This window comes from Myodes glareolus, chromosome 4 (assembly GCF_982192425.1).
Source record: "Myodes glareolus chromosome 4, mMyoGla1.1, whole genome shotgun sequence".
NCBI classification, from domain to species: Eukaryota; Metazoa; Chordata; class Mammalia; order Rodentia; family Cricetidae; genus Myodes; species Myodes glareolus.
In genome coordinates this window covers 7774684-7791889 of record NC_142029.1, presented here as the reverse complement: position 1 = coordinate 7791889, position 17206 = coordinate 7774684, and the positions used below count along the sequence as shown (strand labels likewise).

General features: G+C 42.3%; 1 protein-coding gene across 18 annotated transcripts in view; it reads right to left on the bottom strand.

Moving 5' to 3' along the window:
• Positions 1-17206, bottom strand: part of Rbms3 (RNA binding motif single stranded interacting protein 3) — a 796347-nt gene that overhangs the window by 87951 nt on the left and 691190 nt on the right. For 14 of the 18 annotated variants that reach the window (XM_048423668.3, XM_048423677.3, XM_048423671.3 and 11 more), the window contains 2 exons: positions 16245-16341; positions 13888-13938 (listed from right to left, as the gene is read on the bottom strand). In XM_048423668.3, the coding sequence (XP_048279625.1) occupies positions 13888-13938; positions 16245-16341 (148 nt within the window). The remainder of the gene's footprint in view (positions 1-13887; positions 13939-16244; positions 16342-17206) is intronic. The other 4 variants (XM_048423673.3, XM_085689005.2, XM_048423682.3 and 1 more) reach the window with 1 other exon arrangement.

Genomic DNA, 17206 nt, shown 5'->3' with positions numbered 1-17206 from the left:
ACGTAGTATGATATCAATCAATTTCATGCATGTCTTCTAGACAAAGTCAGCAGAAAGTTACCCTTCTCTTCTCTGCTGATCAGATGGTTTGGTTCCATATGAGTTACTTTCCTCATCATTGTGACCAAATAACCAAGAAAAGCAACTAAAAGGAAGAAGGGCTTAACTTAACTTAGAATTTAAGAAGGGACACAGACCACCATGGTAGGGAAGGTATGCAACAGGAGGGTGAGGCACATGGATTTCCTGGGCATCAAGGTGTAAGACTATCAAGTATCAAGGATACCACAAGTCACCCACTTTGCCCAGCAAGGTTCCACCTCCTAAAGGTGCCATGGTCTTTCCAAACAGCAGCACAGCCTGGAGGACTGTCATCCAAAACATTTGCCTACACTGGATATTTCACAGCAAAATAATGGAAGGCTGTCTATTCTCTCAAGTGCAGCATCAGAGTCAGTTGACTCTTGGGGGTAATTACCATCAGGAAGGATGGGTTGACACCTGCGAAAGCTAAAGTGATGTCATCAATCTGTGCAGGCATGCTAGCATCCTTACAGCCTCCATCCAATAATTCTGTCTTCTCATTTCTGCTTGCTGCTAGGGAGTGCACTTTGCCCTGACTCACTTGGACACCCACATCCAGCTCTAGCCATGCTGAACATCACACATACTTCATGAGCCATGGAGCAGTAATGGCTGCTTGGTCTTCACCCTGACACAGAACTTTGGGTGAAGATCTTAAGCCTGACATTGCAAATTCTCAACAAATACTTGTTGAGGCTGAAGGCACCAAACACATTCCATTAGGAAAATGCTGGTGTCATCTGGCTTCTTCTATGAGATGGGAAGTAGCCTTGACCTGCAAGACACTATGCTGTAATGGAGGAATCTTCTTTAAGAAAACTGGAAACATGAATAAAGTCAGTGGCATTTGCTATCATTCTTTTTTTTTTAAGATTTCTTTATTTATTATGTATACACACACCAGAAGAGGGCACCAGATCTCATTATAGATGGTTGTGAGACACCATGTGGTTGCTGGGACTTGAACTCAGGATCTCTGGAAAGAGCAGCCAGTACTCTTAACCTCTGAGCCATCTCTCCAACCCTAGCTGTCCTTCTTACCTCACAGTAAATCATGAGAGATGATAGACTTGAAAAGGAAATCTTTCCATATAAGAAAATGTCTCTTTACAGACACTTGTCATGAGTACATCTAGAGTGATGCTCAAAGGCTTACATAGTCATGATTGAGCCTGAGGAGGTGGCTTACCGGGAGATAAGGACACTTGTGGAGGTCACTGGGAACATGTTCTTTGTCCTTTTTTCTTTCCTATTGTCATGATAAAATACTCTGACTAAAGCAAGTTAGAGGAAGAAGGGCTGATTCATCTCACAGTTGAAGTTTCAGCCCATCAGTGTGGGGAAGACAAGACAGTGGGGGCTAGAAGCAGTGCGGGACCTCCCACTCACAGTCTACAGGAGAGAAAGATGAATGCCTGTCTGCCTGCAGCTCAGCTCTCTCGCTCCTCTTTCATGCAGTCCAGGACCCAAACCCAGAAAATACTGTCACTTGCTTTTAGTCTGTATCTCCCATAGCAATGAACACAGTTGAGACAATCTCCCACAGACATACTCATACACCCACATGGCTTAGCATAGACTTCACTAAGACTCTTCCCAGGTCACTCTAGAGTGGGTCAAGATGACAAAGCTAACCATCACACTCTCGAAGAGTATTTTATCGGTGGCCTTTTCCACTCCCTCTTTTCTCTTTGTCCCCTGCCAATCACGTGGTGAGCTGACTTGCCCTATCACCCTCTCCACCATGTACCCGCCATATGTGCCTCTTCACACACAGGCACAGAAACAGCATCCACTCAGCCCCCAGACTCTGAAACTGTGAGTTCAGCCTTCACAAATGTTTCTTTCCTCCTGTAAGTGGGTTTCCATGGTGATGGAAAGAAACACAGCATAGTGTCTATGGTTTGAGGCACTGCTCTAAGAGATGGGATTAGGCCATCATACATTATTAGTCTAGAGTGGGGTACTAGAAACAACATCTCTTCTCTGGCCATTTGATGGGCCTCCTTTCACCCAAGAATGAAGCAATATTTCTTTCCTCCCCTTCCTCCTTCCTGTCCTTTCTTATTTCTTTGCTCACTCCTTTCTTACTTCCCCTATTTTGACTTTGGTTTTAGAAAACTGAAAACATAATTTTACACTGCCCCCCTTGAAGAAATCCATATTTAAAATGCTAACACATGAATTTCCTCCATTATGAGTGCTTGTTCCTTTTTCCTTCATTTCGATTGCATTCCTGATTTCTTTCTGTGTTTCTGCTTCATTGTTTTGGAGTCAAGTTCTCACTAGGGGGCCCTGGTTAGATTCTAATGCATGGTTCTGCGGCATTTCCTCTTGGGTGCTGGCATACAGCTTTATACCATTGTGCAGTCAACTACTTCAACTGTGGAAATGCATCCCTAGCTGTAAATAGCCTGAGGGGAGGTGATGGGGAAACCCTTGTTGCTCACCTTAGTCTGGAAAGGAAAGAGCTGCCCTTTTTTTTTTTTTTTTGTTTAAACCCATCTTGGTGCAAATTCTTTAGTTAATTAACTAATGGAGGCTTTCCAATAGAAAGTTCGGTCCCACAGGAATGAGAAAATCTGAACATGTTTTAAAACAACATGCATGAACTCTTTCAACTTGGTCCTTTTTTTAAACCTAAGCAGCATCCTGCCTTATTGTGAAAACAAAGATAACTGCTTCCTCTAGAGACAATATCTACTAACTTCTGGAAGGAAAAGGGATGGTAGAGCAGACACAAGATGAGGTATCATCTTCCCTCTCTACAGTCTTTGGCCATGATGTTAATACACAGCCATCAAGGGCATGAAATGTCCCAAATCATCCAACTTGCCGATTCTCAGTAAATGGGACAAAGATGAGATGAGAGAAAACAGAAATCAATGAATACAGACATGCAACTGAAAAGAAATTAGCATATTATTTTATGAACCTGGGGACTTTTCCTAATCAGTATCCACCTCTTCCCTGGTATATACTAATTGGCTGACCTATCACTCCATCCCCGAACCCTCCCTCAGTCAACATCATTAACGAAGACCCGGAACTCCAGACTGAGCACCTAAGCAGAAGTCTTCAGGCTCCCCAAGGCTAACACAGCACCAGTCAGTCTTCTCAGAAACAGAATCCCAATGACGCTCCAAGAGACAAGAAAATGAGGATGACATATTTAAAATTTAGGGTTTAGCCTTCTCTAATAATTTGAATCCATTTGTGAGTACCTGTTTAATGAGTGTTCAGTGTCTACATAACAGACAGGCATGTAGACGTGAGAGAATGTATCACCCCATTGTGCTATGAAAAACCATGTTCAGAGTTCCTGAATTCTCACTCTCTGCCCTTTAGTACTTCCCTTGGTAGCTTTGGTTGCCCTAGCGCCATGTGTAAAATGTGTCATTTGTCCCTCCCTTTACATGACTGTGTTGTCCTGGCAACCTGTTGTTTCCTGGAGAGTCTAGCATGGACATTATTTTAGTTATACTTTTGCATCCTTTAGGAAGTGAGGCCTTCACAGGTCAGTTGGCATGTGTATCTAGTTACACTGAATGTTAACTAGCTATTATAGAAGCACTGCTGATACCTTTAGGAAGCAGCAGGCTAGGTAGTGCCAGTCTGGTTGGTGGATGATGAAGTAATGCAGAGTGCTATAAAGACACACAAGAGGCCATGAGTGACTGGAATTTTGTCTAAGTCATTCACTCATCTGTTCAGAATGCTGTGTCTACATTATCAAAAAGTCACAGAGCGTGCTTTACACTGCTGGATCATATTTAAGACACCTAATAAAATACTATAGAGTGTGTCATATTCAAGACACTTAATAAAATACTATATAGAAATGCACAGGATGACAGACATCTATCATGACCAATTTCCATAGCATCAAAGACAAATATTTCAATAATTGTGACCAATTAGAGACTGAAGCATCTGGAAGGATCCAACTTTTGTTCTGAGATGCTGCAGATCAAACCCAGGGCCTTCCATAAGCTAGGCAAGTGCTTTACATCCCAGTCACTACCACAGCCCTTGGATTTTTGAGACAAGAGTTCCCTATTATATAGCACAGGCTGGTCTTGAACTTCTGGTCCTCTTGCTCCTGCTCCTGAGTGCTGAGAAGGCAGGTGTATACTAGCATGCCAGCGTGTGTCTGAGCATTCCCTCAAAAAGTGTTAAATATGTGTTGAGATTGCAAAGGATTCTAGAGTCACCGAAACTTTTCAATGCCCTTGTGCTTTGAAGCCAAGGGATCTATCTCAACTAGCAGGACACATGTCTTTTCCAACATGCTTTCAGGGGAGGTATTTAGAAGGTGGAGGTTACCAACAACAGCATCTTTATGGCTATAAAGTTATTTTACAGCTTTAAATAATGGCTTTTTCCTGATGCAAAACATGATTATTTTTCTCCACTTGTGATTGATTTACACATTATACCATTGGTATTTATAGTGTTAACATACAGTTCTGTGAAATGATTTATAATTAAGGTCACTATTTTATGAAATGAACCTAAATTCTAGGCAAGAGCACTGGTGCTTCCAAACTAATAAAAATGAGGTCAGAGGGGCTGGAGAGATAGCTGAGTGGTTAAAGAGCACTGGCTGATTCATTTTTTGAAAAAATAAAAGAGCACTGGCTGCTCTGCCAAGAATGGAAGTTCAACTCCCAGCATCCACAGGACAGCTCACAATCATCTGTAACTGCAGTACCACCAGATCCTACACCCTCTTCTGGCCTCTGTGGGTACTGCATGCACACAGTACAAATAAACTCATGCAGGCAAACACACTCATACACGTAAAAACAACAAGTAGATACACCTTGTTAAAGGTGTCACAATCTTTCAAAATTGGCTAAATGAAAGTTTAATTCCCACTGACAAGGATTTGTGTTTCTAAGCAAATCCTTCCCTCATTCCAGACTAAACATCTGACTCAATCAAAATCAATGAAATTCCTTGGAATCTTCTCCCCATACTTTTGTACAATATTTTCACATAGCTCAACTTATTTTTTCAACACTTACAGATGCTGTCCCCATCAGGACATATTAATTTGTCTTCCTTCTCTGCTCTCAAAGATGCTCCCATTTTCCTTTCCATATAACTGTGAAACATTAGATAAATTTCAACAAAACTATGCATTTTAGCTAAAACATCTTAAATGTATGTATTTTTTTGTGCTGTGACTATGCATCTTGAGAGAAGATGATTAGATGATTTTTTAAAATTTCCTTCCCTCAGTTTCTAATATGAGGAGGACATTCTACATGTATCTGATGCTCTATTATTTTAAACCATTGCTCTTTTTCATTGAACCCAAGTCCTTGAATTGGGTAACACAAAAAGCATGAAAAGTGATTGGCCATCCCAGTTGAGACCGCAAAAAGAGAAAGACCAAACGAATGAAGGAAACCTTGAAAAAATGCTCCTCACATTTTATCACAATGAAAATGTGATAAACAACTTCATGATTTAAAAAATTATACAATGGTCGTCTACAACTACATATTGCTTTTGTTTATACAACATTTTAATTCCTCTGTTACTCTCCAATTACTTCATAACTTTATATACATATGTATGTATAACGTACTTTTATTATCTGCCCCTCACTATTATTTCTAACCTCTCTCTCCTTCTTCAGTACCCACTCCCTTATACTCCTATCCCTTTATTCTGTAGCCCAGTGCATTCATTTAAAGCTGCCTGAATGACTGTTAATGATGTCACAATCTTGACTGTTTGTAAGATTCATGTAGTATGTTCGCAAGTCCAAAAATGAGCTATGTGCTATGTCTTCTGTGAATTACATAGAAGTTGTGAATTATTTTTTAAAATGGAGTTTGATAGAAGATGTACATCTGTTTCCAACAGCTAGGATGGTGTTCATGTGAGTCATTTAAACTTTCAAAAACAGACATTTCTAGAGTATTTTAATTTTTATTCCAGAATTTAGGGAACAAATAATTATTTTAAAGTATATTCATGAAGGCTTTGCAATTGAGATATTGAAACTTTATTAAAACAAGGGCATCTAAAACAGTATAGTACCTATTAATCCCAATAATAAAATTCAATGCTAGAATAATGAACAAAGTATTAATGGGTAGAATTAGAAATATATATTAAAGAAGTTTATATTCTGATAAAATGGAGTTCATGGCATAGCTTCTAATGCAAGAAACAAATTAAAAATTACACAATTATAAAATACGTAATTAAAGCTAAGTTGGTAAAAGGGAGAGGAATAAAACCAATTTCTCAAAAGATTTTGGATTAAATTCAACATCTACAGTTAATTAAAGACAAAAACACTTAATAATAGCTTTCCTACAATGCTAATGAACAAGAGGGTCATTCGAAAGAAGCTGGGGAAAGGATTGTTAAATGCATAGGTTAAACTCAAGATGGAGGGGGCTCCCTGTAGCCTTCAGATGTCATCTGAGGGTAAAAAGACAGAGGGCTAAACAGATGTCATTGTCTATCTTTGATTTTCAGACTGGAAAATTATGAGTTTGAGATCTGAATGAGAAAGGTTCCCATAGGCTTATATATTTGAATGCTTCGTCCCCAATGGTGGAACTGTTTTGGAAGGATTACAAGGAGGTGTTGACTTGGAAACCCAGACCATTCTAAGATAGATTTTGCTCTAGCTTGTAGTTGCTATCCTAAGATGTAAGCTCTCAGCTATAGGGACAGTGCCTGTGTTCCTGCCTGCTGCCATGTTCCCCATCATCACGGCTATGAATTCTGACCTTCTGAAACCATGAACCCCTGATAAACACTCCTGATAAACTTGGTCATGCAGCCTCATCATATCAACTGAAAAGTGGCTAATTCATTGAGCCAAAGCAAATCACTTTCTCTTTTGTCATACTAGAATCAGGTATTTTGTTACAGCCATGCAAAACTAAGACAGTTCTATTAGTGGAAAAAAGCAAAACAAGCTGCAACCATGTTTAGAGACCAATCTTATTCATGTGCTGAAAATATGCACATTCGATACATACACATGCACATTCATATAATTAAAGATTGGGTGATATGATATTGTGACTTAGGTGTAATGACCAGTATACTATCATGTGCTGTTTGATTTCACTGACCGAGAAGCTCTTTTGAGTTCACTGGCTCTGGAAGTGGGCATTACTTCCCTCACAACACCATTTCAGACCCAAGTGCATTTATGTCAAGTGTCCTCCAAGGCCCCTTATCTGTAGTGGGGTTGGTTCCCTGACTCTGTATCATGGAAGGAAGCAATGCAAAACAGTCACTGAGCAAAAACATTCATGCTGGGACAACAGAGGAGGGTGCCCATTTTCAGCAGAGGTTGCTATGCTTATCCCATGATATAAAAGCACCTGCAATGGAAGGGAGGATCCAATGCACCACCAGCGAGACAACTCAGCTTCCCCAGTTGGTTTCTGCTGCATATTGTGGGCACACAGTTTGATAATGTTATCTCTGTCTGCTGCTGTTTGCTCTTTCATCTAGAAGTCCACCAGAGGGGGGCACTCTGCTTGGCTTTAGACTCTAGAGGTCTGACTTAAAGGGACTTCCAAAGGCAGTTTCCCCAGCTAGATGTTGTGAGCGCTAGATTTAGAGAAGCTTTACTATCCATGCATCCATTCATCTCTCTATTTATCTGTCTGTCTGTCTCTTACTATTTACTTTTTACTTTGTTTGCTCTGTATTGAATAAACCCAATCATTCATAACCCAAAATATGGTTACCATAGATTCAAAGCATAATGGTTACTTCTACAGAGACTCTGTGCATGAAGGAATTCTAGTTGCAAATTCTCTCACATTCTACACAAGGAGGAAGTGTGGACCTCATATGGTGGTGTTTACCTATGTCACCCAAGTCTCTGTTTGAAAATGTGCTCTAGTAAGAATTTCAGAGTTCTGTCCAGCAGCAACAAAGCCAGTAGAGGTGGCAAGTGGTCTACCATGGCAAAAGCCTTCATCATGGTTCCTTTACTCCAGAGGTATAGTAAGAGGAAACAAAATGGTACCAGAGAGAAGACGGCTGTCCCTGGCCTGCTCCCATCCCCAGGGTTTCTGTTCTGTAGGAAGCAGTAACACACAGCTTAGGAGTTAGTTGTTATTATAGGTTGGGAGCTATTTCTTGTGACTACGTGTATGTTTTATGGCCAGGTTATTCTGCAGATACTCTAAACATTTCACTCTGACACTTGAGTAATGAAAACATGAAGGTTTGGATGTTTTCTTCTGTTCAGGCTTTGGTATAAAAGAGAAAGTGCCCCCAAACAGTGCTCTCAGGACAAATTTGCAATGTTCTTTTCAAATCTGGGGCTATGCCTTGTCAGAAAACATCCCTAGAAATTTGAGAAGTCACAAGCCCTCGAAGGAGAGCTTAGCTCTTACCTCTATTTAGGCAAAGACAGCTCAAATTCAGTATTCTGGCTTTCTGAAACAGCCCTGCTATCTGTCAAAAGGAAGCTGCTGCTCGCTCTTTAGCTCTAGACACAGGGTCTGCTCCTCATAAAAATCACCACTCAGCCAGTATCGTGATAGCTATTAAAGCTGCAACAAGGGCACCTCACATTTCTTATCCAGATGTAATTAGATAACCCAATTATAATTAAGTAGAAATGAAAGGTGACCTTTCTCCTTGAAACAAAATAACACTAACTAATTGTATGAAGAATAGGAGGCTCTGGATTCACAGGTGCCTAAACAGAGCTGAGGGTGATGGGAATTGTCATTTATTTTTGCTCCTAGTATGGAGTTAAGGAAATACACGTGCACTGGAATACAGAGCTGTCCACGGTGTAGTCATGTACCCTTCCCATCACTTGCACTGCTCTGGAGAGCAGGTGCGCTGTGCAGTCCATCAGCCTGATGCTGTGAGGCTGAGCTCTCAGAGAACGGTCAAGAACAGTTGAGAACCCAGGGCTGAGAAACAGAGACAACCAAGCCTGTTGAGAAGTTGCTCACGGTCAAATGTGACACAGTCCTCTCACCCTGGGGTTTCTTTTAGTTTCCAGCAACCAGGGCAAACAGATATGTTCATCTTCCCTAAGAGGGATTTGACAACATCCCAGAAGATCCAATGAGGTCTCTGGATCCAGGTACAGTAGTGAAATGTAAACTGATCCCTGTACAGACACCAGAACACTGGCTACACCCCAGGAGAGGAGTCTTTCATTGATCTCCCCAAACTCTTTTGTTCTAAGTCAATAAAAGGACACTCTGCTTAGCAAGGGAAGGCACGGAAGGCAAACCGACTGGAACAGCAACCTTCGGAAAGCTGTCGGAGTTACTTACATGGATTGTCAATTTGGCTAGTTTTAAAAATGCCTAGGACTTGGTGAAGCTCACTTTGGGTGCATTTGTGAGGGCATTTCTTGAGAGGAATAACTGAGGGGGTTACACCCCCATAAATATGACTTGTGCCATCCTATGACATGGAATCTCAGAGAGAACGCAAAGGGATAAAGAAGAAAGCCAGGTAGGCACCCACATTTCACGCCTCTGCTTCCCGATCGGATGGCTTGTGAGCAAGCTGTGCTCACCCCACACCTGAGAACTTTTCACAATGCCATAATCTCCCTATCACATTCTACTGTGTCCCTCTAACACAAAATCCTTCCCCTCCGTGAGTTCCCAGAAGAAAGCCTTCCGCAGTCAGGTTGCCAGAAGAGAGCCTTCCCCTTGAGTTGCCAGAAGAAAACCTTCCCCTCCAGTTGTCAGAAGAGAGCCTTCCCCTCCAGTTGCCAGAAGGGAGCCTTTGCACTAGGTGTGCTTCTTGTCAGGCATGTGACAGCAGCATACACCTGTATGTTTGTTCTCTCCTCCTCTCACTCAAGCTCCACCCCTTCCTTCAGGTTTTCATTTCCCACTCAGCAATCACTGCTGCTCCAGCATGAGGCAAAAAGGCCCAGGGCACGGGGTTCAACTTCAATGCCTCATGACTTCACAGGAGCCCTATTCTGTTTTCAATGAATATCCTCTTTGAGGGCACGGCGGGGTCCTCCAAATCAAACCTCAAAGACATCGGGTCAGGATGAAGCATCCGGTGCCCATGTAGGCATTAGAATACAGGCATGACAACGTGAAGAGCTATCCCCACAAGGAGGCCCATGCACAACATGGCATACAGATGGGGACAGAGTATGTGATAGAGGTTCCATCTTGTGATCTGGCTTCCTTTCTGTTATAGTGAAAAATGTAACAAAAAACAGTTTCGGGGAGGAAGGGGTTTGTTTCGTCTTGTGCTTCTGTGTCACAATCCACCATTGAAAGGAGTCAGAGCAGAAACTGGGGGAACAGCTTCCTGACTCTCTCTCTCTCTGGCGCATGTTCTCACTCTGTCATAGTGTGCTAGCTTCCTTATACAGCTCAGGATCTTACCCAGGGAATGGTATCAGCCATAGTGGACTGGACCCTCCTACATCACGTATCAATCAAAACAATTCCTCATGTATGTAGGATTCCTGCATTGAATGCACCGCTGCATGCTCAGAGTAGCTGGCGTCTTCCAAGGGCCACAGATAACACAGCAGCAAGGCAGCACACTAGTAGTACAGAAGACCCACACCAGAGGCTCAGTAAGACAGCCACGGACAGCTCAGCAACAGGACGGCCACTGAGAGCCCCGGCCAGCACCTCGGGGACTGTTGCTTGGCCGCATTTTCTTCCCCTCATCCCTGCCCTTCCCTAATAAACTCCTACGTGGGTTTGTATAGTCCTGCGGTTGACGTCTCACGGCTGCAGAGAAACTACAACATGCACGCCCATATACTAATCTAATAGAGACAATTACTCAGTTGGGACTCTTTTCAGCTGATTCCAGGCTGTTTCAAATTGACATTTAAAGCTAACCAGGACAATGTGGGGGAACTGAAAATAATTGGAATTAGATATTTGAGATGTAGATATTGACAATATGAACATACTTGTCAATCAAGCTTCATTTAGTGATAAAAGATATACTTAATAGCTATTGTCTTTTTGTGGGGAGGGAGAGGACAAGGCTTATTGCATTTCCATATCACTGTTCATCATTGAAGAAAGTCAGGATAGGCCATGGAGGGGTATTGCTTATTGGATTGTTCTCATGGCTTAATAGCTATTATCTTTAAGAATTAGATGTTAAACTGTTTAATTGGGAAATATAGTAAGTACTGATATCAGTAATTTAATGTTTATGGCTAAAGGTATCTGTACCAAACTTACTGGCAAGGAATTTAAGTACTCCTCAAATGTATTAGAAAAAGGTTGACTCAGTCATCCCTAGGTTTATTTCTATACAAACATCCATTTTCTACAAATGATATGACTTAAAATATAATTAGATAATCTATTTATTTCAACTCAATAGTAACCACTTGTTAATAATTTGCCAAGACATACTTCAGAGCACTAGTACTACATATCACTAAATGAACAAAAGCCATAATTATTTAGAGATTACTATGTTTATGTGAGGACAAGGAAAATTTAATCTGTTGCTCAATTCCCTACAAACTAGAACAATTTCCCAGCTCAGTAATCCCAGTCAAGAATCGACACAATCAGTCAGCAACTTGTTCTGTCTTGCCAGCTCCAGTTAGTCTGTTTCTTGGCCTCAAGTAGCTGAAATATATTTACATTTTAGTATCAGAAAGAGAGTGAGAGAGAGGAGGGGGAGGGAGGGAGGGAGGGAGGGAGGGAGGAGAGCAGTTTAACTGTCACCTTGATAAAGACCACAGACCAGCTGGTAAAGTTCCTTAGACAGTATAGACAACCAGCGAGCCTGTTGGGGGTGCAGCTGATGCTACAAACCCTGTGTTACCATGACACTGTTTAGCTCATTTTCAGAAAACAAAGTGGTGGGTGGCCCAGACAGTCCTTTGTCCAGGAAACCACTGGAGCCATAGACCTCACATGCTAGCCTTAGAGGCCAAGCCCAACCATGATACATAGCTCAATCAGGGGAAGTGATGTGGTATCATTGACTAGATAAATTCCAAAGAGACGCATTAAAACACACACACACACACACACATACTTACTATTTGAGAGAAAAAGATAGGCTTTAAACACACATGTAACCAGAACTGAAGATGCTTTGAGGTAGAGGAATCGGAATGCTTTGGCTACAGTCACCAGTTCCAGCTGAAATAAAGATCTACACAACCTCCCACCCCAACCCTGTCTATCTGTCTGTCTCTCTTACCCTCCATTCCTATATCCCTGTTTTAGGAGTTCAAGAAGAACTGGGGATTCATCCATGACATCTGGAAAAATGTTTGGCGTTTTCCAGACATACATTCTTTTTGGTCACAAGGCGACAGTGCTTACCTCAGAGAGAGGCAATAAGCGTTAGTACTCTGTAGGTGAGCACTCTGTTATTTTTTAAAAGGTTATTGGTTCCTTCTGGACAGTCTCCTTTCCAGAGCTTGCCAGACCTTCTGTGCTCTCCCTCAACTGACTTGGTCTGTGCTAGGCTATATATTGCTTTGGCAGAACATGCTGAATTTTACCTCATGGAGAGAGAGCCTGGATTTTTGCTCTGCATTGGACATATTATTATAATTTATAGAACACAGGCGAGATGAACTCAGGAACCCCCAAAATGTATAAATAAGAGAAAATAGAGGGATTTGCAAACTACAGCCTCCACTTCTGTGGTGGTTAATATATATATACACTGAAGTATGTAAATAAAAGACAGCTATTGAAATGCTAGAGGCAATATGAAAAGTTACTTTTTAAAAAGATGAATTGACAACTTGCAGATTTGTAAAACATAGTCTCTGACCTCTGAGTCCAGTAAATTTGCACATGTATCTATGTATGTATGTGTGTGTGTGTGTGTGTGTGTGTGTGTGTGTGTGTGTACTTTTAATCCCCTGGTCTTTGCTATGGTGGATTTACGCAAATGAGGTATCTAAAAGGCTAAAATTCTATTGTGAGGATAATGTTCATGGTAGTCAGACTTTATATTCTGCTTTATATTCTGTCATTTATGGCTTCTGCGCCCCACCCTCCACCTAAACACTGTTAAGGGATAGAAAAAGAAACCCAAGCAACACAACTCCCTGCCTAGGATGCTGACCCCCTCTCTCATACTCGAATAAGTGTGATGCTATTGAAATTCTCTCTCTCTCTTACATTCTGTTCATCTGTCTTCCTCTTTCTTTCCTTTCCTATAGAGCTTGACAAGCTGCGAAACCAAACCAAGGTCAGAGGGCTCCTTTGCCACTTTCCAGTCTCTCGTGTGATACTTCTCACTGGGGACTGAGGACGGGAACCATTAACCCAGCAAATAGAAAGTACGTGGAATATTCTGAAAGATGATTTCTTCCCCCAGGAAAGAATAGTATGGCAAATAGACATTAATATTAAAAATCTATTCACTTCGCTGTCCATACATTGTCTTCTCTTAGTAGGCATTACAAATGCATTTCATTGAGTCTATACTTGGCCACGATGATCCAGAATGTCTCCAGAACTGGGATTAAGAGGAACATAACAAAAAAGATGGAGACCCAAAAAGCTAGTCTTCATATTTCAGGCTTAACTGGCAAGGGTTCTGAGTTTCTCTCTGAAGAAGATGTCATCTTCCATACAAATGTCTGCTTCTGCCTCTGTCTCCACCCCTATCTCTAGCTACCTGCGGCATGTGCTGCCGTGCCTTCTCCGGTGGCCACTCTGCTTCTGGACAGTGGCTGTCTCAAAGAGTTCTAGTATACGACCAAAGCTCCACCCCAACGCCACTACGCATCACAAAAGCTTGCACTTGGATAATAGAAATATTGAGCCTCAGGTGACTGAGAACACTTACTGTTGGTTGCATAATGTATGGCAGATGAGGCGTCCATGAAGTGCTCTGGACCTATGCATCAAACAGCATTCATTAGGACAAGGCAATCACAGAGGAAACCTCGTTCTTGCGTTCAGTGGCATTGCACTATGTCATAGGGAGTGGAGACAGGAATTCTCGGCCCTGATTAATTTAGCAGTTCCCCACCTAGGTGGCTGGATGCAATGCCCACACAGGCAATGCTGTGTGTGTGCACACGTGCGTGCACACACACACATGTGCATGCGTGTGTGCATACATTTGTAAGTGTACATATAGAGCCTAAGGACAACCTCATGTGTCATTCATAAGGTAAAATTTACCTTGTATTTTTGAGCCGGGTTCTCTCACTAGCTTGGTACTTGTCAAGTAGGCCGACTTTCCAGTGAGCCCCCAAATCTGCTTGTCTCTGCCTCCTTAGTTGCGATTACAAGTTTGTACCACTATACCTTCTTTTTCTGTGGGTTTTGGGGATTGTAAGTATTTTGCTGACTGAATCAACTGAGCCACTTCCCCAGCCCTCATAGTTGAACCCTGAAACCTTATTTTGTTGAAGGCTAAAGTCATAAAAAGTCCCAGACCTATGTGTAGGTCAGGTCCCAGGGACATCCGGGGAGACACTGAGAATCAGAGGTTGACTCCTAAGACTTCTACTAACTCCCTTTACAACTGCAGCTCTGCACACTCAGGCGACCCCATCTTAGAGCGAGCCAAGTAGCAAAGGGAGTGTCAGAAAGAAATAAAACAGAAAGTGCAGAGGGATGTTTTGGGTTGAGTCAACTTAATATCACACGTGTGATATTATTCTCTCTCATAATAATTGGTACTGTGGAGAAAAATGTGTATGAGAGGCACCAGCTCTTCAAAAAGGTGTCATGTGTGTCGCCTGAATGAGAAATTAGTTTTTGTTTATGTTTTTGTGTTTGTTTGTTTTAAAGTGGCGCAAAGTAAGAATTAACAATGCCAAAAAAAGCCGTAACCTCCCGTTTGGGGGAATTATAATCACTTTTCTGTGGCTATTTTATTCTTGTCACCTAAGTATTCCATGCTGTGGCACAGTGGGTGGTCTTGGCTCCAGCAGAGGCCAAGATTAGAAAAAAGACAACACACACTCACGCACGTGTGCGCACACGCACACACATGCACACACAGAGGCACATCTAAAAGAAGAACAAAACTGAAAAAACACACCTGCACACAACCTTATGGGTCCTGAGAGATAGCAATTAAGAGGTCAGCCACTCTGGAAATACCTCATCCAATTTAAACAAGCTCTACCCCATTGGCATGGGGATCTTGTTTCAAGAGTCTGCGTGTAGAAAAGGAAAGGTGTGCTTCTAGGGCGCCCCGTGGTTAAGGGAGAGAGCATATGAACTTCCAGATGATGCTCTGACAGATGGGACATCCTGGAAAATGTATGGGGTGAGCGAGCCAGGGAAAGGCCACGGGATTAGTAGCAATAGGCGGCATCAGCCTCCTGCTCACTCTGAAACACCCACCCACACGCATTTTGCCTGTTACAAAGAAATCACAGGTCCGCACACTGGTGTGCTCTCAATCTTGCCCCATACATGTCTGTCCTATGTACAGGCATGTTCTCATGAGAACTGGATGAGAAGTGATGAGCAACAGCAGGTTCAGAGGAGAGTGGCTGGCACAGCTGGCAGCCAGCTCCCAAGGTTAAGGTAAGAAGTGGGCTTTACGGTAGGCCTGTGACTATTTCAATTCCCCTCTGGACTTGGAACTACTGGCTAGAACACCTGGTGTAGGACACACAGTAAATGCCCCAAATTTCCACACATGGGACCCCTGAAGTCTCATCTTTCTAGGAATAAGAAATGAGGTAAAGATCAGGAAGAAGAAACATGTTTTACAACTTGGATGATCTTCCCTATTGGGACGTCCCATCTCACATCTAACAGGACAACTGTGACCAAAAAAAAAAAAAAAAAAAAAAATAACAACAAATGAGAAGGCCATGGCACGCCACCCTCGAGTAGGGATCCCTACAAAGGTGCTGTTAAAGAAGACCCAGTGAGGAATGTGAGCAATGAAAACAGCAGGCAACAGGCAGCATCATTTCCCAGCATGGAAGGAGCTGCGCTGTCATAGGCAGGAAGAGCACAAAGCATGTGAGATTTGATTATTCAGTGAACAGATGCAAATTAACCCCGGGAAGCCAGGAAGCCTACACTAATAACATGAACATTATCATATTAAGGGATGGCTACTATGTGGCCCACACATTTTTCTTTTAATTCTACCATGCACTTTTGGGCTCTCGGGAACACACGACTGCATAGGAACCTCTCGCATGAGGTGCAGGTGAACAGACGTACCTGGTATGTGGAGACGGGGGAGGCGGCAATGAATGGCGTGATGGATGTCTGTGGGATCATGCGGTTGGTTGCGAGACTGTACGGAGAAGAATAAAATCTGCGAACAGAAAACAACAAAAAAGAATTCGTGAAGGAAGCTGCTGCATGTCTGGCCTATAATCCAGCTCTACAGAGTACGTCAGGAAAGGAGAGTCCTCACTCTTGTTTTCCTACCTTCCGGAAGGTTTACAATATCTGATTCATCTAGGAAGGACAAATCAGCTATACACAGGGACAATTTCAATCATCCTATAAAATCAACTGCAAACACAGCTGTCTTGATAACTAACAGGCAGAGAGAAGTATCAAGCCTTAGGCAAGGTAGTGGCGTCCAAGAGTCCTCTGAAAGAATAGTGGATAGAAAAGGTGCCAGGCTTTGTTAGGGTGGCTGGTGACTGACCACAACAATGGCATCTGTTCAGTAAGATTTCACTCCTAGAAGGTTCCAGATATGTTGTGCTAGTGTCCATGTTTCCTGCAGAGAATATTTTCTCCGTGGAAAGAGAAGAAAGAGGATGATTTGCTTCTGGGTTTAAAGAAGAACTTTCTGGATTCCATCAAGGAAGTAGTATAGATAACAGGATCAGGGGACATGCTCCAGGAAGTATGATGAACAATTAATTTTCTCGACCTTCTGGAAGCTTCTCTAAACAATTGTGAGATGATCCTGGGTGAGAATAGGAACTAATGAATCTGAGGAAGAACCTGCTAGAGAGTGACTACAGAGAAATCAGAGAAATTCCTAGACACAGAAACTACTGGGATACCCATCAACCAGCAGGATAGGTCTTAGCATCCACATCTACCAGGTGTCTAATAATTCTTCAGAAGGATTTTAAACCCTATTTCCTCCTACATAGCTTCATGTAAGTGAAAGGCCAAAGCCGCCACCCACAGAACAAACAGGGCTAGGTCACAGAGGT